Source organism: Leishmania major, chromosome 2, assembly GCF_000002725.2.
Source record: "Leishmania major strain Friedlin complete genome, chromosome 2".
NCBI lineage: Eukaryota > Euglenozoa > Kinetoplastea > Trypanosomatida > Trypanosomatidae > Leishmania > Leishmania major.
In genome coordinates, this window is record NC_007244.2 from 147,278 (window position 1) to 171,604 (window position 24,327).

At 63.9% G+C, this 24,327-nt stretch overlaps 6 protein-coding genes across 6 annotated transcripts; all 6 read right to left on the reverse strand.

The window, feature by feature from the left end:
* Positions 1-2,914: 2,914 nt before the first annotated feature.
* LMJF_02_0310 (conserved hypothetical protein) lies at positions 2,915-4,999 on the reverse strand (the record flags this gene model as incomplete). The annotated part of the gene is made up of 1 exon (XM_003721589.1): positions 2,915-4,999. The coding sequence occupies one exon, from the start codon at positions 4,997-4,999 to the stop codon at positions 2,915-2,917; it is 2,085 nt and encodes a 694-aa protein (XP_003721637.1).
* Positions 5,000-6,200: 1,201 nt separating this feature from the next.
* Positions 6,201-7,175, reverse strand: LMJF_02_0320 (putative ribosomal RNA processing protein; the record flags this gene model as incomplete). The annotated part of the gene is made up of 1 exon (XM_003721590.1): positions 6,201-7,175. The coding sequence occupies one exon, from the start codon at positions 7,173-7,175 to the stop codon at positions 6,201-6,203; it is 975 nt and encodes a 324-aa protein (XP_003721638.1).
* Positions 7,176-7,876: 701 nt separating this feature from the next.
* On the reverse strand, positions 7,877-12,496 carry LMJF_02_0330 (putative glycosyl transferase; the record flags this gene model as incomplete). The annotated part of the gene is made up of 1 exon (XM_003721591.1): positions 7,877-12,496. The coding sequence occupies one exon, from the start codon at positions 12,494-12,496 to the stop codon at positions 7,877-7,879; it is 4,620 nt and encodes a 1,539-aa protein (XP_003721639.1).
* Positions 12,497-13,733: 1,237 nt separating this feature from the next.
* On the reverse strand, positions 13,734-16,655 carry LMJF_02_0340 (conserved hypothetical protein; the record flags this gene model as incomplete). Its single annotated transcript, XM_003721592.1, has 1 exon — positions 13,734-16,655. The coding sequence occupies one exon, from the start codon at positions 16,653-16,655 to the stop codon at positions 13,734-13,736; it is 2,922 nt and encodes a 973-aa protein (XP_003721640.1).
* A 1,154-nt stretch (positions 16,656-17,809) lies between these two features.
* On the reverse strand, positions 17,810-20,965 carry LMJF_02_0350 (conserved hypothetical protein; the record flags this gene model as incomplete). Its single annotated transcript, XM_003721593.1, has 1 exon — positions 17,810-20,965. One exon carries the CDS (start codon positions 20,963-20,965, stop codon positions 17,810-17,812), a length of 3,156 nt encoding a protein of 1,051 aa, XP_003721641.1.
* Positions 20,966-22,744: 1,779 nt separating this feature from the next.
* LMJF_02_0360 (putative casein kinase II, alpha chain) lies at positions 22,745-23,890 on the reverse strand (the record flags this gene model as incomplete). Its single annotated transcript, XM_003721594.1, has 1 exon — positions 22,745-23,890. One exon carries the CDS (start codon positions 23,888-23,890, stop codon positions 22,745-22,747), a length of 1,146 nt encoding a protein of 381 aa, XP_003721642.1.
* Between the last annotated feature and the right edge of the window lie 437 nt (positions 23,891-24,327).

The following is a 24,327-nucleotide window of genomic DNA, read 5'->3' on the forward strand; positions in this document are numbered from 1 at the left end:
CACGGACAGCACCTCCAGACGTGTGACAAATTGTTTTTCCGGGTTTCGCGCGGTGGTTCCACCCTCGACATGGCATGGAGAGGCTCCTGCCCCCCCCAACGCGCCCGTTTCCGCTAGCTCGACCCCTTATCACCAGGTCCGCGTGCGTCGGTAGCTGCCGACAAATCAACGCGCCTTCCCCGGGCCGTCTACTGAACGCACACATCTTCTGGCGTAGTCTGAGGGGAGGGGGCTTAGTTGCTACGGCAGAAGACGCAGCGCTGAAGCCTGCTCACCCTAGAGGGCATCAGGCTCGGTGCAGCGCTTCCGGGATGCAGCCACCACAGTCGCGTTATCGACTGCAGATCACCACGTGTCCGACGAGGCGCGGTACGAACGGTTGCAGGCTGTGCAGCACAGCGCTGCATCGTGACTGCTGCAATGGGAGAGGACCGACACCTCCACTGGCCCCCGGATGCAGTGACTCCTCCCACCCCGTGGGGGCGAAACAACATGGCGCCCCATCCGAGCAACGACACGTCCGATACAAGGACCGCTCCCGGCCGCGCACATCGCGGGGGTGCGACCGCGCGGCTTCCCAAAGCCCCCTCTCCCCCATCCAAACTTCCCGCCCACGTGCCACCGAGGTCGGCAGACGGGCCGGCCTCGTGTCCTGCAGGAGGCAACGCTTTAGCGACGGCAAACAGCGGCGCACGCACTGGGCCGCCCAACGGCACCCATGCGCTGGGACACCCATGACACTCAACGCCTGGAGAAGCTTCGACACAAACCCGCTCCATGTACGTCACTGTCATCGCACCCCATCGCGCGTGATCGCGAAGGCGTCGCAAAAAACGTCGGGCACTCTTGCACCGTCTGCTGACCGTGTGATCAACGGTGACACCAGCGGATGTATACAGCGGCCAGGTGACCAGCTGCTCGCCACAAAAAAAAGTGGCGCGGTCGATCCGAACCGCCACCGCCCCCGTCACGCCCTCCCCCTCCCTCCCTCCCTCCCTCCCTCTCCCTTTCCTCCTCCTCTCCCCTCTCGGGGCACGAAGTTCCGACTGGCCCACTGCCGGGTCGCCGGCGAGAACACACCTGGCCGCATGGGCCGCTAGCGCGTGATGGGCCTTCAGATCCTTGATCTCCAATTCTGCTACGTGAAGCCCATCCCTCGGCGTCGGCCATCGTGCAGATGGACATGCCTCGCTCACAGATCCACCCACCCCTATGGTCGAGGCAGTCTGTTCAAAGCTTGCAAAACCTGACCATGCTGCTGGCAGTGCCCCGCAGGGGGGGGAGAGGGGGGGGGGGGCTCTGTCGCCACCTGGAATGCAGATGCGGGTGGCGCGTCGTGTCGGTGCTTCCATGGTGTCATAGGGAAAGTCGTTGCACCTGCTCCCCTGGAGCACACCGAGTGCGGACGGCCCCCGCTGAGCGGCGCATTGGCCATGCATTCGGTTATGAAGGCTGCTTCATTCGGCACACGCAACTCGCGCCGACTGCCCCCCGCATGACGGCGTTCGAGGGATGACCGCTGTGCGGTCGTCGACGCTGGCTCAGTGGCCGATCATCCGCTGCATGCGCGTGCAGGAGAAACACATCTCGCGCAAAACTGCCGACAGTGCCTCTGTCGCATGACCTTGATCGTCCATCGGTCGCAACTGGCTCAAAATCGGACGTGCGGCTGTTGAACTCGCCCGGTTTTCCTCCCGCTCCGGCCACCAGAAGAGTGGACTCGTTCACGCATACGGCGGCCTCATAACGAGACATCGCGCTCGTCTCAGACCTGCGTGTGATGGTCGCCCCATGCGCGTCCTGGTTGCTGTTAGGCATTCTCCAGTATGCGGATGCAGCACTGCGTCTCACCACGCCACGCATCGGGCATATGCTGAGCCAGTGGCTCTTGGTAAGGGGGGCAGTGCGGTGGACATGGGGCTGGTGGGCGAAGCTATGGTGGCATGGTGGGGGAGTCGGCGTGTGCGTGGTATGAGCGGGACTGACAGAGACAGAGACAGAGACAGAGACAGAGCGAGAGACATCGCGAGAGAGTACAGCAGGGCAAGTCGTGCTGCCTTGAGGGCGGAGGGTAAACAAAACAGCGAGAGGGCCGTTGCAGCACAGTCGTGCGACCGTCTTCCTTCAGCATGTCCTGCGCGCCTGCCCGGGTGCGGCTTTAGCATTCTTTCGGCTCACTGTGTTAGCACCCGACAGTCGTCATGACTTTCCGTGAGCCCCCCCTCCTCACCCCCCCCGCTTCCCCTCTTTACACCGCTCGGGCCCACTGGCCATCGAGCCATCCAACCAAAAATGAGGAGGTGCGCGTAACAAGCGAGCCAATCACTAAGAGGCGGCCACATACGCATGAGCAGGATTTCTCGTCACGGTCTCTTGCATGGACGTGTGTGCCACCACCACACTACCGATTGGCGCATCGCTCATCCCAAGGCGACTTACATCAGCGAAGCGAAATCTGTACAAGGCGCCCTCACACTTGGATATGTACATGTGTTTGTGTGTGTGTGTGTGTGTGTGTGCCCGTGTGCACGTGTGCACAAGACGCACACGGTACATCGAGGGAGGGCGTGGGAGAGAGAGAGAGGGGCGCGACTGTACAACCGTGAAAACTGAGATGATCAGCATGAGTGAAAGGATCCAAATACACACACACACACCGTGAAAACGCACACGTTACATACATCTATGCATACCCACAAGTACACACACACACATATATATATATACATACACATATACATACATACCCCGGCGTAACGCAGGAAGCGAAGGGCAAGCATAATGGGTCGAGGACGTGAGAGAAGCAACCCCCTCCTCTCCCCCCTCTCTCTCCCACATACACACACACGCATTAAAAAACGGGTGGAGGACAGAGGAACGTGCCGTGCATCCAGACACACGCACACGTGCCCCCTCACGCAAACCGCTCCATGTGCTCGAACAGGCTGCGCCGGCACTCCCCCGCCAACAACTCAAACGCAGCGCACGGCTCCGTTGTCGAGTACTCCTTGTAGGCGCGCACGGCCTCGTCGAAGGCCGTCAGAGAGCACGCTCGATTTGCCGCCAGTAGGGCGCGCACAAGCGCGTTCTCCTTGCCGCGCTGGAAGGTGCGGTCCTCGTCCTGCAGTCCAAGGAAGAACTTTTCGGTGTCGTAGAGGCTGTCGAAGTACACCGTGTCGGCGGCAGCTGCCGTAAAGGGTGTCGTCGGCGTCTCCGGTGCTTGCGCTGCCTCCGCAGCGGCCGCTGGGTCAGAGACGCTATTCGCCGTGCTGTCCGTCTTCACGGACGCCCCTCGCGCCAGCACGCACAACGTCGCGTAGAGCAGATACTTCGTCTTTGGTAGCGTGCGCGGCACATTCGCCGCACAGTCGAGTGCCGCCTCACGCGCCTCGTCGTACCGGCCGAGAAGCGTGAGAAGGATCATGAGACGCCAGCGGCAGGAATCGGCCAGACTGCGCTGCACTGTCGTACTGACTCGATACTGCGGGGGGCCATGCGCGGGGAATTCGAGGGAGTGGGGCTTCTGCCCATTCACGGATGAAGTAAGGGAATCACCGCCGCTGGAGGGTACCGGCGCCGTGGACTTGGGCGACACGAAGGGCTGCTCCGACCCAAGCGATGTGGCCTCGACACCACCGGGCGCCGTTGGGCTGGTCAGATCGCCGTTGGTCGCGGAGGCGCCAGCGGAGGGGGGAAGCGGTGGTGTGCCGGTGAGGTCGCCCCAGATGGCAGCGGTGCGTTGTTGCTGTTGCTGGCGTTCCCAGCGTCGCGCCGTCTCGGCGGCGGCCACTTTCGTTTCGGCATACATGTCCAACGCGGCGCGGTACTGCACGACAGCCTCCTCCTTCGCCTCCAGAATGTTCTCCAGTATTTCAGCAGCATCACGGTGGCAGCGGGCCGCTTGGTAGCGAAGATCCTGCTGCGCATAGCACGGCGCGAGCCGCAGCAGCGAGTCCACCGCGATACGCGGGTGCGACTGCTTCAGCTGCTCCACCGACATCGCCAATGTCACCATCGCCTCGCTGTCGTTCTGAAAGGCACGGTTGATGAAGGTGGCGTGCAGCAGGCAGCGTGCCGCGTCTGCCGCCTCGCCGACGGCGGCGAAAAGCGAGCCAGCTGCGAAAAACAAATCGCGTGTGCCCATCCAGTCCTCGCGCAAGGCAAGACCGTCGCTCAGCAGGCGCTCCTCAGCAGCTGTGTAGGCGCGGCGGGCATCGGCCAGGAGCTGCTGCATCTCAGCATCGACCGGCGAGGGCGCCTCGCTCACGCGAGCTGGGACCGCCGCGTAGGCAGGAGACACCACGAGCGCACCACCAGAGGCATCCGTGCGGCTGTCCGCGCTCTCGATCGCACTGCCCCGCTGCACGTCGTTACACTTTTGGTGGAAGACTTCGTCGGTGGTCGAGTAGGATCCGAACGGACCCGACAAGCGGCGGCGTTCCTTTTCTTCCGCTACGACGTTTACCAAGGCAGCGGTGGCGGTGACCGCAGGCACCGACGCGCTGGGTTCCATGCTCCTCCCGTATCGCGCGGCTGTAACAATAGCCTCGCATACGCCGTTGGTGTTGCGCAATGTGGCGGCGGCGGCGGCGGCATTGGCGTGGCCAGGGAGAGCACACTCGCCCTCGGCACCGCGCAACTGCTGCGAGTCCGCAGACGGCTGCATAGAATCGTACGAGTTCTTTGCCGCCTCTGACGCCTCCCTCGTAGCGGCTACGGCGGCGAAGGGCTTGTCCGCGCCCTCACTGTTGAACGGCCGCGAGGAGATGGCCGAGTGCCCCTCGTGCATTTGGGGGCACGCGAGCTTCGCCCCCGAATGCCCCTCCATCCCGCGAGACGAGGCGTCTGAGGGCATCGCGTCACCTCCACCGGAGGAGGCGCTGCCCCAGCCCTGCTGACGAATAGCGTCCAGCATGCTCTGTGTGGATTGCTGTTGCTGCTGCCGTTGCAGCGGTAGCGGCGCCGGTTGCTGCGTGGACAGCGGCGCTGAAGAAGACATCTGCGTGAGCGACGAGTCCAGGGAAGGGGGCCTGGAACAGGTGACACAATCTTATTCCGTCGAGAGACCGAGGACTGAGCGGCACAGCCGGGGCGCTTCTTCCTTCGCGTTTACGCGGTGCACGACGAGGCACGGAAACGGGGTGTGCACACAGACAGAGATATAAATAGATGGATCGGGAGGAGAAGCGATGTGTCGAGGGCGGACTTGGTGGATGGGGGGAGGGGGGGAGGGGGGGCGCTGGAAAGTGATCGAGATTGTATACAAGCGCGCGGGTAGGCGAGAGGGGGAGGGGGTATTCCGTGTTGTGGGCACTTGAAGTGCAACGAAAAACGATGAGAAAGTGGAAAAGGTGGATGAGATGGGGAGAGGGAGGGAGGAGCTGCAGAGAGAGAGAGAGAGAGAGATGATGCGCGCGGCACTCGGAGAGGACACACACACGGACACGGAGGGAGAAACGCACAGCAAGCGTTGGAATACCTTTTCTGTTGTGGTGCGCGTGTGTGCGTGCATGCCTCTCACGCTCACCCCCTCCCCCCTGTCATGTTCCTTCGTTTTAGGGCAAACCGCCGATGGCGGGCGGAGAGAAGGCGGCAGCTGAGGGACGGCGGGGTGCGTCCTCCTCGCTAGGCTGGGTAGGAGTACGCTACCCATCACCGCTGCTACCACCACCCGCCGTCTCCTTCGGACCGCCGATTGCATCCACCATACTCAACGCCCTCTGGACACTTAAGCGAGGCGATGATCACCCCTCTCTCCCCCCCCCCTCTGTGTGTGCGCGCGCGCTCTCGCGCACGCTCAGTCACCCTCGCCAACCCCACGCGCACCGACATCCACCGCTGATGGTGTATCGACGCCCTTCCATGTGCATAGCCCATGTATCCGCGCCGGCGCTCCTGCTGGCAATGATAGCTTTCTCCTTAATCAGGTGTTAAAGACGCTCACAGCACATGCGTCTGCATGTAAGGAGAGGAGGGACGGGTGAGGAGGAGTAGGGGCGGCGGCATCCGTCTTGATCTCCGCTTGTGCTGAAGCGAGGCCGTCATGGCCAACCGATGCACGCACGCACAGGGAGGGGAGGGTGAGGCCTTCCGATACCCTTCCGCGATATCCATCCCTCCCTCTCGCAGGAGTGCGCCTCATAACGACCACGACGCCCACCCGCCACCCTCTCTCTCTCTCTCTCTCTTTCCCCGTCTCTTCATTCCGCCACGTTACACTGCCGGAAGAACTCGAACAGCACCGCGGAGGCCCGCTCCGCCAACGCCACCATCTCCGCATACGCCTGCACGGACACCCCCGGCCCGCACATCTCCGCGCTGCCGCTCCCGACAGAACGCACCAGCTGCGCCAGCAAGCCTCCGCCGCATGCCGGGTTCGAGAAAGCGAAGACGCCAGTGCTCACGCAGCGATACTGGCCTTGCACCTGCTGCGCCGCGTTGCCGCCCCGTAGCGACATGGGCGCGGCCGAGGACGTCGCGACGGAGCTGGCGCCGGTGACGGCCGCCTTCTCGGCTGCAGACGAGGCCGGGACGGCGTAGCCCACCCCGAGGGATTCCTCGGCGCTTGTTGGATCCAGCAAGTACTCGTAGACACTGCCTGCTGATGAGGAGCCCTCGACGGAAGAATGGCGGTCTGGGGCAGGGCCGCTGTTCGAGTCTGCCCCACCGTCGTGCGTCAGAACTGCAACACACACCGCCGCCATCGTCGTGCGGCACGGCAGGCCGGCATCCAGGAGCGCGGACATGACAGCATTCAGCGCCACGGCAGGCAGGCTGCCGTCGTCCCGGACGACGATGACGTCCACCACGAGCACGCATCGCGGGAAGCGCTCGCGAAGGAAGACAGCGTTGAGGGTGGACTCCAGCAACGACCCCAGCGCCAGCGCGTCTGTGCGAGTGAGCAGCTCCAGCTTCCTCTCCTCGTACAGCGCCTTCTCCGCGCCACCTGCGGCTGGGGCGAGCACGCCAGCGTGCTGGATGCGCACCTGCACAATGCACGTGTCGTACTCATCATTCTTGGCTATCGTTGGCCCGTGAATCGACACCATCACCGCCGTCTGCCCCTGCGCATACCAGCTGCTGCCGTCGAACGTGGTCATGTCCGAGAGTTTCATCTCCTTACCGCGCAGCTCAAGCGCGGTGCGCCCATCGCGGCGCACGTACACGACAGCCATGGGCGCCGCGGACGAAGAAGGAGAGGAAGACACGGCGGCCGCAGGAGGCGGCATCGCGGGCGCCCTCGATCGAGCTGCTATGATCACCTTTCCGTGAACGCGTCGAGTGCTCTTCGCACCCAACTCGTAAAAGTCTATCGCGTTCACAAAACAAAATCGTTGGAAGAGGTGTAGGCGTGTGTGTGCGTGTGTGTGTGTGTGTGTGTGTGTGTGTGTGTGTGTGTGTGTGTGTGTGCAGCACATCGAGATTCCGTTGCACGAAGGGTTCGGGAAAGGAGAGAGCGGGGAGAGGTGTTGGAAGAGCGGCAGGATAAGCGGAAGACCTTCTCGTGTCCACCGTGAAGGTTGCATGCATGTAAAACACAAAGCAGGTGCCATCAGGGCACCGGTTATCGCCGTCGCTGTCGGTGAGTCCACACGTGCGAGCGTCGGCTGGAGGGCGGGCGGGCGCCGTCGATGTCCCCCCTCAGCGCCGGCTGTCGTGCTACCGTCTGGCTTTGTTCCACGTGCATGTGCATGTGCGTGCCCACCCTATCCTACTCGTTTCCATCACAGAGGTGTGCACGCGACAGCATATCGCGTGCGTGCCAAGGAAGAGCCATGCATTGATGCATGCAAGACAATGCAGCGGTGGTAGTCGACCATCCGCGGCCAGTTACCGCCTTACGATCCTTCGCGCCGCGTACTCGGGCCAGTGATGGTTAGGCGCCCCCTGAAGCCCGCGACTGCACTTTCTTCTCCAGTGCCGCCGCGCAGATGGAGCAGACCGGGTGCGGCATGTACAGCTTGCTGAGGAACGCGTCACCGTAATCCTCCATGCGCTCCGCACGCCACCAGTCGAAGTAGCCGGCTTCCTCGACGAGCGTCGGATCCGCGTCGAGGGAGCGCAGGTACGCCGCGAGCTGCGCAAACCCGCTCATCGGTGGCGGTGGCGGTGCGTCTCGACTCCCTGCCGGCGCCGCAGTCGCCGCCAGCTCACGTTCGTACGCCAGCGTCGGCGGGACGCTGCGGCGGTGGAAGTACTGTGAGTACATGTCCCCCGGTGTGTTGTAGTCCTGCTGTGCCGGCGTCGTGTCGGGTGCCTCCTGAAATCGCTGCACCGCCCGCGGCAAATACTCCGTGGTCGCGCCGCTGCGGCGGCTCTGGCGAGCGGTGCAGTTCACATCCACGCTGAAGCCCCACGCAGTGTTGGCGGTCAACACCCAGTCCTCGTCATACTGGTAGCGCACGCGGCGCAGTGGTCTTCGGCCCGCATTCGCCACTGCGGGAGGACGACGACGACGCGCATCTTTAGCGTCGTGACGCGGCGGTGGCGATGAGGTCAGGGTCCTGCGGAGGGTCTCCGTCGTTCGCAAGAATCTGGCCGACATCGTCGCAGCAGCCTCCGCCGCCTCCCGCACGTCCGTGTGCACACGTCGCAAGTACTCCCGCTGGCCGTAGCCTACGCAGTAGGCGTCCGTAGACGGTGACTGAAGTGCGGCAGGCCGGGGAGCAGCACCGCCGCTCTTGTTGGCAGTAACGACCGCCTCCTTGTCAAGTAGGCAGAGGTGCGTTAGCGCCGACGCAGGCGGCCACACCCCGATCGGAGACATGAACGGCTGCACAGCGGCGCCAGAGTCTGAACTGCAGTTGCCCAAGTAGCCGGCACCGTGCGGCACGGCCTGCGGTAACTCGTTGTTGTCGGCCGTCGGCACCGCTGGGACGGCAGTCTCTTGGGAGGGGTAGAGAAGGTAGTGATGGCTCGCGACGGCATGCGGCGTCTGCGCCGCGACCTCCTCCAGAGCCGTCGCCACCGTCCTCGCCATCCGAATGGCGCCGTCGCGGCGCTTAGTGGTCATTCCTGTCGTCACGTCCGCGCCTTGTGCGGACGCCGAGCGCGCCTGCAGCACCGCCGCATGCGTGCGCAAGACGTGCCTCGACACCGCCTCGTCCTCCTCGAGCAGGTCCAGCACGCGGCGCTCCTCCGTCCGCCACGCCGTCTCGTTCAGGAGGGGGAACATCTGCAGCACCGGGATGACGGAGAGGCCGCGCGACGGCACGCTGCTGGATGCGCGCGGCACGTAGTCTGCAATGTTCATCGCCCCGATGAAAAGTGGCAGCGCACCTGACAGCAGGGCATTGTACACCTTCTCCGTGACGTAGTCGTCCTCTATCGTGTTCTCGAAGGCGAGGACGTAGCGATACTTGCGGAAGACACAGCGCAGCTCGTGATCACGCCCGACATGGAACATGGGACGTGCCGCACTGCTGGTGCTGCGGCGGCCACCGACTCGCCCGTAGGTCGCTTGCATGGACGCCAGTGCGCTGTAGTGGTGCCGACGTAAAGCGTCGACGGCGCACTCGGATGGAAAGGAGAGATGCGCTCGCTGCGGGATGCCGCGCGTCGGCGTCGCGTCGCCGGGCAACGGCGCGGGTGGCGGTATGATGCATCGGCCGTAGTTGTGCACCGGATAATAGCGAGACAGCTCCGATAGCCACCACATGCGGCCGTGCCAGCAGTGGCTGATGGCGACCGCGATCGCCGGAATTCGGCCGGTGGTGCCCGAAAACGGAAGCCGCCTATCGTCCACACTCATCGGTCGGCCGCTGCCCCACTCCGCCGACGTCGGCGGGCTCCAGGAGACGGGCAGAGGAGGCACGTGAAGGTTCTCGCCGCGCATCGGAAGCAGAAGCGGGTCGGCACCGTGCAACACCTCAAAGGCAAGCCGCGCCAGCGCGCCAGTGGCGATCGCGGGCTTTGCAGCCCCACGCCTCGGACGCGGTACCCACGGCAGCGCCACAGGCGCGTCCTGCGCCGTTACCGACACGGAGGCGTTTGCCGGCTCTCCCTGCAGCCGCATCAGCAGAAGCCGCTGACGCCGCAGCTGGTTCAGGTGGACGACGAGCTGGAAGTCGCGCATGTAGTAGTGCGTCACGGTCCATGTGGCGAACTCGGTCCGCGGCTTCGCAGCCCCGCCGCCGCCACGGCGACGACTGGCTACGGCCAACAGCCTCGACAGTCGATCTGGTCGCCGTACCTTGTTTTGTAGGTAGACGGCATCGTACTGGAGCCAGTAAGACGGTCGCATTGCGTAGTTGGGGAAGCTCTGCAGCGACTCTCCATAGATGGCAGCGGTGTGCAGCGGCAGCAACCGCACGACGGACGCCTCGCCGCTGCCGTTGTCCATGTGTAGCCACGGAGAAGTGCCGGTGTTGTTGGAGAAGAACAGCGGCGTTCCGCCCCCGGCGTGGGACAGCCATACATCCACCGAGAGCAGCAGCGCGCGATTCGTGTCGTCCTGGGCTTCGTGCCCGCGACGTTTAGGCGTGCCGAGGCCCCGTATTGGGTTCAGCACCTTGCATGTAAACAGATCCTCGCGCGTCACCGTGACCGTCGCACCAGCAGCGGCGTTGCTGCCGGTGGTAACGTAAACGTGACCAGCGTCAACGTCCTCGAGCGCGACATCCCACGACAAAGGCTCGGCACTGCTGCCACCATCAATCCCGTCCTCCGCAGCGCCTCGAGCGCCCGCTGGCGCAGCGCGTCGTCCGTGCCTGCGTGCCAGCCGTGGATGAACGCAGTGGAATACGCACCCCGTGCACCGTGCGGCGGTCTTCGCCCGATCCTTCGCAGACGCGTCCGTTTGCCGCAGCAGCAACGCACGCAGCGGATCGAGGTGGTAGATGGCGTCCGCTGTGGAGACGTTGGGGACATCGGTGCAGAGGTAGCTGTGAAACGCCTTCGCCTGGTCCGTCACGGCAATGGTGATCTCAGGGGCCTCACCGTCGCCGTCGGAGTGGCGCAGCGCGCCCCGAGAAGTGTCCCGCAGACGCCGCCGTTCCTCCTCGCTGGGTGGCACTGGGAACGGCAGGAGCGACTCTCGACCCCTTGGGTCGGCCTGCCACTCCTTCTGTGTGCGGTGGGCGGCCGCCGCGATGGTCATCCACGGAAGCGCCTGTCGGTGCAGAAACAGCCGACTCAGCGGAGCCCGCAAGACGCACGCGAGACGGGCTTCCGCTTGGTCCGCCACGACAAGGAAGCTGGACTTGTACGGTACCGCCACCACCGCCTCCGCCGCCACCGCCGCGCTGAGGTTTGCCCAGGGGCCGTCGGGAACGCCAAGCAGGGACGTGGGCGGTAGGAGCGGCGTCAGCGGCGCGTCCGTGAGCGCGCGCGTGACGGCACCACCAGCGACACCGCGGTTCTGACGCTGCCGGAGCTGCGACACACGATGCCGCTCGACGGAGACGCCGTGCGTGTGACGGCACCACACCACCATCATCGCCAACCTGGGGTACAGAACCGCGGCTACGTCGGCAAGGGCGTCGTAGCCGTAGGCCATCAACCCCCGTGCAGCACGCACCAGCGGCGCCATCGGCCGAAGACGGGAAAGAGCATGAAGAGAGCTTCCCTCATCGTCTTCGACCGCGACCAGCTCCCCGGCAGCGCTGATGCGCACCGCCGATGGCACACAGATGCTGCAGCCTGCATCCGTGGCTACCGTAACAACGCCGAGGCGGCGCTCCAACGTTTGGGCCACGTACGGCGACACCGTGTTGGCAAGCGTGACGTCGCCGATGAGGTCCTTGCCGGCACAGTCGCAGTCCAGCCACGGAGCCTGCAACTCCTCCAGTTGGTCGAGGCCCCCGCCACTGAGGTCGCTCCCCAGAACTCGAAAAGTTACACCTAGGACGATATCCAGCAGCATCACAGAGAGTACAAGAAGAGCCACCGAGGAGGCGCCGATGAAGGCGGCACGGCACAGGAGCCGCGTCAAGGACGTGGCTCGCGTCTCGTGGCGGCGTCGCTGACCGCTGCGGTGGTGACGGCCGCCACCCTCGACGGCTTGCGTGTCGCACGCCTCGTGATTATCGGCATCTCTCACCGCCTGAGGCCTGTCAGGCATGCAAAGCAGGCGAGCAGCTGCGCGGGCGAGGGATGCGCACCATGATGGGGCTGATGCCAGTGCAGAGGAGCGAGAGGCGACACTACACACAGGACGCAAGGAGAGCAGCCGAGTCCAGCCGCGCCGCGCCGCGCACAGTGACGATAACAAGGATGGACGCACGGAGGGGAGTCGCAGACAGCGATTCCACCGACAGCTCGAGGGGGCCGCTGAAGGTGCGGCAGAAGAAAACGCACTGTCCGCCCCCACCCCTACGCACGTCACCTCCGTCTCGTCGTCACGCTCCTCGCCATGGTTGTGATGGTGGACTTCGTCGAGAAAGGGCGTGGTAGACACCCGCGCAGACACACACACCAGCTCGCCGCCGCCACAGCTGCTGACACTGCGCACAGCCGCCGCACCCGGGTGTCGCTCGCCTGTACGACGCTTCATCATGGCAATGCCGCCGTGCGGCTGGCGCTGAGAGCACGTGTGCCTGCACGGAGTGAGGGGAGGGGAGAGGCGGGGGGCGCCTGCCACTATGGGACGAATGAAAAGGCGGGAGGGAGGGGGATCACTGTTGTGGTGTCTGTTGGGCCCTCGCTCCCTGCGCTGTCCGGTCCACTTTCTGCCGTATCTATTATCAGGCATGCAGCATCGCTCGTGTCGATGTAGCTTCCGCGCGTTGGCCCTCCTCTCTACGTGGCAATCGGAGGGCGAGCGAGCGCGAGAGGAAGAGATGCCGGTGCGTGTGTGCCTCTTACTTCTCTGTATATGAGAGGGCAGGGTAGAGGTGGTGAAGGGAAGAGCTGGATCTGCAACTATGGCCCGCGCTTGCGGTCCCCCTCTTGAGATGGGAAAGGTGCCCCCAGCAGATGCTGTAAGAACTGAGGACGGTGCGGCGTGCAAGGGCGGAAAGCAGGAGGCACTGCACGGCGGGCGTACAGACAAGCGCACACGCGGACGCCAACACATCGCGATGGGCATCAACAAGGAAAAGAGAGAGAGAGAGAGAGAGAGAAGAATCTCAGTGCACGACCATCCAGGCTTACACGCACGCACACGCACGCACACCCTCGCCGGTGCACTGCGAGAGCGTACGGTGGATAGACCACGCGCCCGGCGCACTGCGTCGGATGTCTATGCAGATATATACATATATATATATATACATATATACATATATACATATATACATATATAATGTAGTTTCCCTTTCACACGACTGAGAGGAGAGGTGAGCGCAACCGCAAACCTACACGTCCATGGTGTGCAGCCTTGATGATGTCCCTCGCCCGTCATGGAAGAGGGAGAGAGAGTGGTGGTGGCGGTGGTGGTTCAGTGGTACACGGGCAATGTAGCGAGCGCGCCGATCTCAATCACGGAGAGGGGGCAAAGGGGGAGGGGCGAACGCTGTGTAGAGGGTGCGAACGAGCAACGAGGGTGGGCTCGCACATGCTTCGAGAGTGAGAGTGACATGCGGAGACGCGTCAGAAGGGGCCGGAGCAGCTGAATCAGGGAGGGTGCAGAGGGAAGGGGGAGGGGGTGCAGGAAGCATCACGCCAGCACGCACGCGTGCGCAGAAGAATGGGCCACGCCCCTCCCGCTCCCCTACAGACACACACACACACACACACCTGCATCTTGTGCCCGTCACCTCCCTGCGCACTCGTGCACGCTGCCCCCACCCTCTTTACACGCCACATCGTCGACGCCGCTGCAACTCGTACCAGACAACACCACCCATCACCCCCACCATCCCGACCCCATGCAGCAGGCTGAAGCGGCGACCGTACAGGAGAAAGCTCAGCAAGATCGTCAGTGCCTTGCGCACGCTTGTCACAATGACGGCCATCACGCCAGTGAACTCAGCAACAATGCGCAGCAGGCACAGCGTGCCCATCAAGCTCGTCACGGACGCCAACGCGATGAGAAGGAGGAGTAGGGAGAGAGAGAAAGGTTCGGTCGACGACGGCGGCGGCGGTGCAGACGGCGCCCCCCATGGCGGCCCCGTGGAAAGGGCTGCGAGCCGCTGCAGCTGGGGTCGGCGAGCCATCAATGCGGCGCCCTCTACAGGCAGCGCGCCATGACCAGTGCGCCGTGATGTGGCCAAGAAACTCTCGCATGCGGCCAGCTGGCGAGCCTCCGCAGTGGCCAGAGCGCCGACAACGCCACCATCGGCCTCGACCGCGGTGGACATCGCATTGGGGCCCGTAAAGGTCCACAGGAAGAACAGAAAACGGTTGCACAGCCACAAGGCGCTGAGGCCACCGGCGTAGAGAAACGTGGCGATGCCGTTCACCATGAAGAGTAACTCTTGTGGCGAAGCCGGTATCCGCGTCGGCGGCTCTGTCGCCGACGCTGTGGGCGCTGCCGTGGGCCGCTCCGATGATGGCGGTACTGAAGCCTGTGTGCGACACGACAACATCGGCGGGCAAGGCGGCAAAGAATGTTGTCGATGGGATGTGTGGTGCGGCAGCAGCACTGCCCCACGTTGCACGTCCGCCAGCGGGCGCGCCGTTTCCCCTGCTGCGCGCTCCTGCCTGGGTGCTGCTCGATTCGACCTGCGTGACGACCCTGCCGTTGCGTGAAAGCAATGAACCTCCTCCAGCACGTAGATGATGCAGTCGAGGGCGTTCGACGTCAGAACGCCGGCCACGCCGATCAGTGTCACTATCCAAAGAGCCGAGAGGCGGGAAACCTCTGCGGCCACCGACTGCAGCGGGGAAAGAGGCGGCAAAGCGAAGGGAGACGATAGCGGCAGCGGCAGTGACGCGCCCGCCTGCGCCAGCCCAGTGGCGATGCACCGGCTGTCCCTGAGGTTGGCAGCCGCAGCTGCATCGACAGCGACATCATATCGACCTATGAGAGAGGCGGGCGCGTGCGTTCGCGGCCGCTCGGCGAGAGGGTGTCGCTCTGCCGCCACCTCCGCCGGCGCCGCCTTGGCCAGCGCGGCCGGGCGTTCGTCGGAGCCGCTGCCCTCTGCAGCGGCGTGCAGGTCCCGTTGAAAGGCGTAAGTGAACGAAATCAGCCCAGCGACGATGACGACGCACGCCATGACCTCCGTGTCTCGCAGGAGGCGTCGCAGCCGCCACACAAGCCTTGCGCCCGCAACGCGTACCATCTCGAACGCAGAGAGGCCGCCATCACCACCGCCGTTGTCCGACACGGGCTGGCGCAGGCCCGTGGCAGCCGGGACGTGGCCCCGTTCATCGATGGCCGACGTGGCTGATCGGAAAGCATAACGCTGCGCGAGAGAGGAGGCACACGCGCAGGCGCACGCCCATCTTCCCGATGTGCACCATCGCGACACGTCATCGATGGCATGCTGGCACCAGAAGCGCGGCCACCACCACGAACGCCTGCGCGAGCCGCTGCTGCTGCTGCTGCTGCTGCTGCGACGTGCACTCCACCACGATCGCCGCTGGTCATCCTCAAGAGGGTGCGAAAATGCGAGCGTCCGCCCCGCTGCGGGCGATACATCGACGACGACAGTCGAAAAGTCTGTCGGTGGCGACGAAGAGGAGCAGCCGTGCCCACGTCGCTGCGACTCATCGCGCAGGTGACGCTCGCCCGTGTCGGGGGCCTTGTCGTGCGCTAACCGCTCAGAGCCGCCGCCCTCACTGGATGCGCCACCGCATCGATCTGGCGCAGCGACGGCGCTCCAGCGATGGACAGCACTGTCCGCGTCGTCGTCCGAGTCTGTCTCATTTTCCGAGCCTGCGGCAGCTGCCTCGTGGCTGTCGCGCATCCACCAGCGGTGCACCACGACCATGCAGAGCAGCTTGCTCGACTTGAAGATTACTTGCAGGGGGTAACTGAGGAAGAAGGACGTGCAGTTTGTGAGGTACAGGCTACACGACAGGAGCACAGCAATGCGCACGTACCAGTGAGTAGCAACGGTGGACGGATGGAACACGCGGCAGATCGTCGAGCGCCATGAGGCTCCGCTCGCGGATACAGAGTCGTGCGCCGCACCTGGAGTGAGCGCCGACCCCTTGCCACGGTCTACAGCTACCGCGACGGGTACGGCGTCCACCACGCTCGTGGGCGCCCCTCGGCCGTCGCCGTGCGGGCGTGAGCGCTCTTGCCCGTGAGGTAGGTGTCCAGCGGCGCAGACGGCACCTGGTGCATGGTCCACTGCATCGCCAAGGCACCACCACCCCTGCTTGTTGCTGCTGCCATCCATCCCATGAACTGGATTCGAGAGCGGCTTATGCGGCGTCGCCTCCGCCGTCTCCGCCCCCAGTGCCGTCGCCGCCGATCGGCCATGTGGGCCTTGGTGCTCAGACGCGGCTCGCCGAGGCAGCTGGTGGTACCAGCCCCACACAAGGAGCAGCCCCACGAGCACTGTCGTGCAGAATGTCTCCCCGCACGAGAGGAGTAATAAATTCGTAAAGCCGGGCAGGTGAAAGATCATCTCCTGCAGGGCGGAGGTGAGGACATGGAAGACAAGCACACCAGCGGCATGCGCGCACAGCCGCTGCGTCGTCGGCTGTCTTGGTGGTGGCGGGCACGAAGATGACGAGGGCTGCTGCCCGTCCGGTTGCTGTGGCAGCATCGTCTCATGCGAGTCGACGCCTACTGAAGGGAAAAGACAGCGCTGACGGTCCATCAGTCCGCGCGGATTCGACGTATCCGTCGGTGAAAAGGTAACCGCTCACAGCCGGTACAAGCACCTGCGGCGCTGCCCAGGATGCAGTGATGCGCTGTGCACAGGCCTGGTCTTGCTCTCCCCTGTGGTTTCGACTTGCTGGCCCGGTGGCAATCATACGCATAGTGCGTGGATGCGCTTGCGGTCATCCTCCACTTTTCTCCGCAACTCGTGCACAGGGAAGCGCGAGCACGCGAGCACGCGCACACACTCGACCAGACGCGAGAGAGAGAGCACAGACAAGAACAGCGGATGGGAGGGGAGAGGTCGGAGAGTAAAGGTGCGGAGCACATGCTACGTGCGCACTAACGCGTGCGCTCCTACGAGCGAGCTGCCCTCTGTGCGCGGCCCCCTGACAGGCGAGAGGCAGGGGATGGGGACGCGTCCGCAGAGAGCGTAGGCGACACGCATTCACCGCTTGCCCTCGGCTAGCCGATCGAAGCTCGATGCCTCCTACGAGACGCCAAGCATAGGAACGAGGCGCGAGCGCCCATGCACGGCGAGAGCGAGCGAGAGTTCGTCTCGGCAGGCCCGCAGCTATTCGCGTGCACCCCCCCCCCACCCCCACCCTTCGGCCCGGCGCGGTACGGCAACGAGAATGGCAGGGAATGTGGCGTGGCGGCGTCTTACTCATTTTCTTTTGTTTAGTCAGTGCGGGGGTTCGTGTTGCGTATTTCAGCGTATCCCTTCTCGGCGCAAGAGGCGGTAAGGGCGAGAGGGTACGGGAAGGAAGGAGGAGGGGGAGGGGAAACGGTCGAGCCGAGAAGGGGAGAGATGCGCCCACATATACACGCATGTGCATATGTATATATATATATATATATATGTGGTTGCGCGTCTCTTGTGGGCGACCACAGTGTGAGCGATGAGGAAGCAGGAGTCCGCGGATGGCTGTGGCCGTTGACACCGTGCGCCCGCCCGCCCACCCACCCACCCCCTTCCTTTTCTCTCTTTCTCTCTCAGCAACGCAGCTCACCAGCAAACACTCCATCTCTCTCTCTCCCTCTCTCTCTCTCCCTCCCTCCGAAACACACACACACACACACACACACACACAGACACACAGACACACACACAGACACACACACAGAGAGAGAGAGAGAGCACCGCTCCCATTAAGCCTCATAAAGGATACGTCGCCCCATGTTACGCATCCGCAGAGACGACTCCAGCGCGTGACGCAGGTCGTCATGCTCCATCCCGGTCAGCTCCATCGCCCGCAGCACACGTGTCACGTCATCCTCGCTGAGTGTGTCGCTGAGCTGGCCAGCGCGGGAGGCGAGAGTCACGTAGAAAAGATGCCACGGCTCATCAGATGGGAACTGCGGACCCGTTGACACCTGTGCACGCGACGACGACGACGACGACGATCGTGTGGCATCACTCTGGTGGTCCGCATGCAGTGGTGGCGAGGGCTCTGGTGCTGCGACTGCCCTCGGCGCCCCCTTGCGCCAAGCGTCCCCGCATGCGCTGCGGCCAGCAGCAGCGGTGGACGCACTTTGTACAGCCACGGCGGGGTCGTCAAGCGGGCCGCCGCGACGACCCGCTGCCCTCACCTCGGCATTCGCACTGAAGCCGCTAGCCGGGGAAGAGGCGCCACCGCCACAACCCCCGCCTGCCCTCTCCCAGCGCTGCAGGGATGCATAGGCGAGCAGCACACAGCTGATCTCGTGCCCGCTGAGGAGCTCCACTTGCTCTCTGAACAGCGGCGCCGCGCACGCCATGAAGGCAGCCGTCGTGGGCGAGAAGACCTCGAAGAAGAGGATGGCCGTGCACAGCAGCGCAACGTCGCGCACGGCATCGCGGTCGCGGCAACGGAGAAGATGCTCGATACCAGCCGCCACCGTCGCTGTCGCCATTGTCGCCGCCTCTTTTGCCTCTCTGGGATCTGGCCCGGCAGACACACTCGACAGCAGGTACGTCAGGAACACCTCCACATAGCGCTGGCCGAGGTGATATGGAATACGCAGCGCCATACGATTGCCGCCCAAGGCGCCGGGCAGCTGCGGGCGATACCGGCGGTCTAGCACGCGCAACGGCGACGGCTCCGCCTCCTCGACGACGTCGTTGTCCTCCGATGCGGTTGCAGACGCCGCGTTCGTGCGAGGCCGGCGGGCACCGTTGGTGGCACCTTGCGGTGGCGTCTCGAAATACATGAATGGAGTCACCAGTCTCTGCTGTGGATGGTGCCGCTGCTGTGCGGTGTGACGCAGGGCTGCCGTCGCCAGCACCTGTACGCTCGCCGTCGCGTACATGCACGCCTGGAGTACATCCATGGCCTCCCCCATCGACAGCGGTGGCGCCCCCGCTGCACCCGTCCGGCCAGCAGCCGAGTACTGGTGTGACCACCAACGAACACACCACTCGTCCAGCGGCATGCGGAAGTCGTCGGCGCCTGTTGCGATGCAGTCCCGCCGGAACTGATCGAGTGCAGCATCCGGGAGGTCAGCGGAGGCGGAGGCTGCTGCGTGCCAATCCGGCACACCGCCGTGTCGAGGCTTTGTGCTGTGGATAGATGGATCGTACAGCGGAACACCAGGGGCCTCCTCGCTAGGGATGCAGAGGACAGCGTAGAAGAGTTGGAAGAGTTCCTTATTAGAGAAGAGTGGGGCAACGGAAGAAGATGGCGACGCTGCACGGCCGTCGTGCTCTCGCCACTGCTGACCGCAAGGGCTGTGGAAGTGGGGATGGGTATCAGCTGACAGGGTCCACCGCGCCATCTCGCTGCCGAGCACGCGCAGCACCTCGCGGATGCCGTACTGGCAGTTGGAGGACTGCACGTACACGTCGACGGCGGTGCGCGGCAGCGAGGCGCGGCGGCCAATGCTGAAAAAGAGCTGCTGGATGTGTACCAGGCGCCACAGTAAGCGCAGCAGCAGCAGTTGTCGCGGAGCAGCTCCCAACGATTCGGGCGCGGAAGAAGTCGAGTCCTCTGCGCGTCGAGGCCGTGACGGCGGGGTCGCCGCGGTTGATGAGGAGCTGCTGCGTGACGGTACTCGCAGGCGGTAGTCGCGAACGGCATCAAAATGGCGTGGGGTGAGCTGATGCAGTGTGCGCTGGATCTGCCCAGCGTACTCGAAAAACCGTGCGTCGACGGCGTCGATATCCTCGCTGGTGGGCGGGATGCGGAATGCACCGGTAGCACCTTGTCCCTCCATCGACTGCGCCGCATGCGCGCTCAACGCGCCATCGCCAGCACTGCCGCTGCGGCTGCTGCGGTTGCGTCCGGAGGCGTCCTGTGGTTGTCCTTGTCGCCGAACCCGGGCCCAGGCAGCCAGGCTCCATTCCACCTGCTTCAAGATGCGGTACGCATGCAGACACGTCTGCTCGTACTCGCGCAGGCGTCGATTCGCAATGTGCGCGGAGGTGTGGCGCCGCGCAAGCTCGAGGGCATCATAACCTCGCCGCTGAAGACTGCGACGTCGCCGCTCTCGGAAGTCCGGCAGCCTGCCTCGTTGGGCACTGCTGCCATTCGCATCTCCGTCCGTGCCAACATCATTGTGGTCACGCTCTGATCGATGCTCGCGGCTCCGCGGCCCGCCCTGCGCGGCAGCCCTCCTTGTCGATGCCTCCGGAGGGTCCAACGACCATTCGCCCAGCACCGGCGGAGCACTGGCACCGCGTCGGCTCGCCTCCGCCTCGAGCGGCGTCTGCTGTTGTTTCCTCGGCTCCTCGAGAGCCCTTTCAGGAGTGGCGCCGGCGGACAGTCGCGAGGATAACGACGGTGGCGGCGGCGAAGATGATCGCCTTGTCGTGCCGTCGCTGGATGTGTGACGCGCGGCGCCTCCCCTCGCACAGCGTGTTTCCTCGACCGGAGCGCCAGCTCGCGCGGCGCTACCAAGACCATGCGCGCTCGGGTGGAGGTGAGAAGACGGATGAGGATAGAGGGGGGCGGTGGGGGAAAGAGGGTCGCTGGCCGGCTGCGACACTGCAGTGGTGCCGCTGCAGCCGAAGGGTGCATTGCGGGCGCGAAGGAACACATAAAAGGCATCGCGGGCGTGCGGGGATGACGACGCTGCACTCGAGTCCGCGCCAGTGACGACTTGTGACGCACTACCCAGCGCTGACGCCGAGTAACCGTGCTGCTGCCCTTGTGGACGCGCTCCGCGCCGCCCACGACACTGATCATGGCTAGGGTTATGTGTTACGTATCCACGGCAGGAGACGCGCCGCGCCGCTGCCACTGTGGCGCGCTCGCCGCTCCTGGTAGGCGTGAGAAAAGACCCGCGCGCGAGAGGCGCAAGAGCTCTGAAGCAGGCCGTACGCATCATACACCCTGGAGGGTTCAAGCGTAGAAGAGGAGGGAGCGAGACGGAGGTGCGCCTACGTGTCGAGGGATGCGCGCGCGGCGAATCACCCGCACCAGCGCGCCCGGTGCGGTTCCTCACGGAGAACGGCCCCGGGCAAGGAGGAAGACACGGGAGGACGTGAGAAAGTGAGCGAGAGGCCACGGAGAGGCAAGCACAGGCGAGAGACAGAGGCTGGAGAAGCAGATGGAGGGGGGGGCCACGCATGCAGCCCCGTCGATCACTGAGTCGTGAGCGACGGCGCCTGTCTTGGATGCATTCACATCCTTTTCTTTTCGCTTTACGTCTGCAGCTGGTGCCATCGCATGAGCACATGTGCATGTGTGTGCGCGCACCGATAGGAATGAACGGGTGCAGGGGCCATACACGTCGGGCTGCCATCGCTCTGCGCTCCACATTCCCATCACTCCCCGCCCGCACTGCAGAGCCGGGCGGCAACAGCGTCATTCATACAGAGAGCACGGGCGCAGAGACACGCACACCTCGGCAAGCAGAGCATGTCAAGATCACAGGACAGTGCTGCACAACGCCATCACCCTTCAGCATGCCCCGTCTTCCGACTCTTGTTGCCCCCCTCCTTCCACACACACACACACACAGACGCGCACGCACGCACGCCCGGCCCCCTCCCTACTCCTATGCTCGCCTGTCCTCCGTCTGTGCATACCCGCCCGTCTTGCTGGCGAGACGAGAAAGAGCACGAAGCGTGCGCGGCTCCATTCTTGGTTATGCCTGCGCTTAACATTTTACGCGACCCACCTCACTCCCACCACCACTCCTCCTGTGGGAACTAGTGCGAGAGAGCGCGAGACAGCGTGAGTGCCTTCACGGGCGAGCAGGCACACGTATATAGACGCACTCTATCGCACAGAGAGGCGCCGCCAGCGCCACGGAGACCCCTCGCCCCTTGAAAACGTGATCGGGCAACGATACTGTCGGCTAGCAGCGACGTCGATGACCGTCATGGAAGCGGCAGCAGCCCTCAGTAACGCAGCCCTCCTCCGTGCACGCCGGAGCACGGCACAGCACAGTGCGTTCACAAATGAAAGAACCCGCGATGCCCACGTGAAAAGAGGGGTCGAGGAGGGAAGAGCGCTTAAAGCAAGTCGGCGCAAGGAAGGGGGGCACGCACACACGCACACACGGTTACATGACCGCTGAGAAATCCAGCGAGTGGATGCGATGAAGCGAGCGAGATGCTAAGAGACACGTATACAAGCACATGGGCAGGAAGGTACGCACAGCGGAGAAGGGAGAGGAAGAAGAGGAGGCGGAGGAGGGGGGCCGGCGACAGTGTGCCGACGCACTTTAAAGACATCGCACCCACGAAACATCAACACAGAAACCAAAAGGTCCCATGGCAAGCTTGTGCAGCTCAGCACAGCGAGAGAGAGTGTGTGTGTGTGTGTGTGTGAGTGAGTGAGTGAGTGAGTGAGTAACGGACGGGAGGAGGGGGATGGGGCGATCCACAGACGAGGCGGCTCAGACCGCCGCAAAGAAAAACGACAAGACAGAAGAAGCAGCGTGATGCCCAAGCCATTCGCACGCCTACCCAATCCGTCCACCCATGCTCTCCCTCCCCCCTCCAACCTCCATCATTGCTATCGGCACATGCAGAGAGAAGCGACACCGTACGTGGCCGTGCCTCTCCCTCAGTCCCCTGATCTGGCGGCGGTGTTGGTGGTGGTGGTGGCGCGGGTGTGCCGCACATCCGGGCTTTCGGTGTCTCTCGTTCCGTTTCACTCAGCGCCGTGCTACGGGATAATGCTCCTGCGAGTCCCTCGCCAATGCATCACGCACGGGGGCAAAGAAGGGATGCTGCATCGCCTCATGGGCCATGATGCGGTCCTGATGGTCGAACTGCAGCATCTTATCGAGCAAGTCCAACGCGGTCGCGTCGCACCACGACTCCTGGACGGACCCCCTCTTGATGTACCGGCGCCAGTCAACGTGCTCGTCAGGGAGGGCGCTCATGCTCGACTCTACGACGCGCGATATGCGGCACTGGTACTTGTCGAGGTAGCGGTACAGCGCCTTCGTGCCAAACACCGCCACGATCTGAAGGAGCTGATCCTCGTTGTTGGCGCCGACGAAGAAGGGGTCGCTGCGGAAGAGCATGCCCGCCAGCACGCACCCGAGGCACCAGATGTCTAGCGAGTAGTCGTAGTGGCGGTAGCCGACCAGCAGCTCCGGCCCCTTGTAGTGCCGTGTTGCCACACCGCAGTTGAGCGCCTGTCCGTGGATGTAGTACTCGCCCAAACCCCAATCGATCACACGCAGGATCTTGCGCTCGTGGTCGATCATGACATTGTAGGGCTTGATGTCGCGGTGGAAGATGCCGCGGCGGTGGGCGAAGTCCAGCGAGCGTAGAATCTCATACAAGTAGTAGCGCATGTCGAAGTTGGAGAGCTTGTTCGAGTAGAGGAGGTTGCGCAGCGTTGTCGGGTTGTGCACGTACTCCGTGACGAGCACCACCGTCTGTGACTCCGTGTCGCGCAGCACATCGAGAAGGCGGACAACGTTGGGACCACCGCAAAGGTTGCGCAGGATGCTAATCTCACGCAGAATCTTCTGGTAGCGCACCGGCTTGAGCAGCTTGAGGACACACAGGCATCCGTTGTTGCGGTTCCGGCCACGAAACACCTCCGAATACTTGCCGCGCCCGATTTTCTGAAGCAGCTCGTACGGGGCCAAGTTCGCGTTGAAGTCGACCCGCGCGTTCTTATAGTCCCAGTAGCTGACGCCGCGCTGGCGATACACGTACCAGAACGGGTGCTCGTACTCCTCCGGCTTCGTTTTCTTCGCCTTAGATTCGTCTCCGCTGCCGCCCCCGCCGCCGCCGTGCCGCCCGCCGTCGGCGCTGTGGGCTGCGGCGTCCACGTTGGCCATTCCGTTGATTTCCGTTCGGAGCACTGGACGAGTCGATTGATAGAGAGAGAGAGAGAGAGAGACACAGAGAAGGATACACGAGAGGAGAGGTGCGTGCTTGCTGTGGGCGTGGGTGGAGATGCGGAGGGTCACCATGAGGAAAAGAGCGGGAGAAGGAGGAGGAGGAGGAGGAGGAGGATGGTCGTGCGAGGGCCGCCACACGATGGACGGGTGTGCGCCCAAGATGTTCGGATGTTTGGCAGGAAAGCCATAAGACGGCCGACACGGGCCGGAGAGGAGTGCCGCGGCGTGTGTGTGTGGGCGTGTGTGCGCGCGCGCCTCCGTTCTCTCCATGTAGAGGCAAAGCGGAAGCAGACGTGTGCGCATGCAACCGAAAGTGGGGGCCGTCACTGCTTGTCACGACCGAGCTGCCCCACAGCGAAACCGTCGTGGTGTTG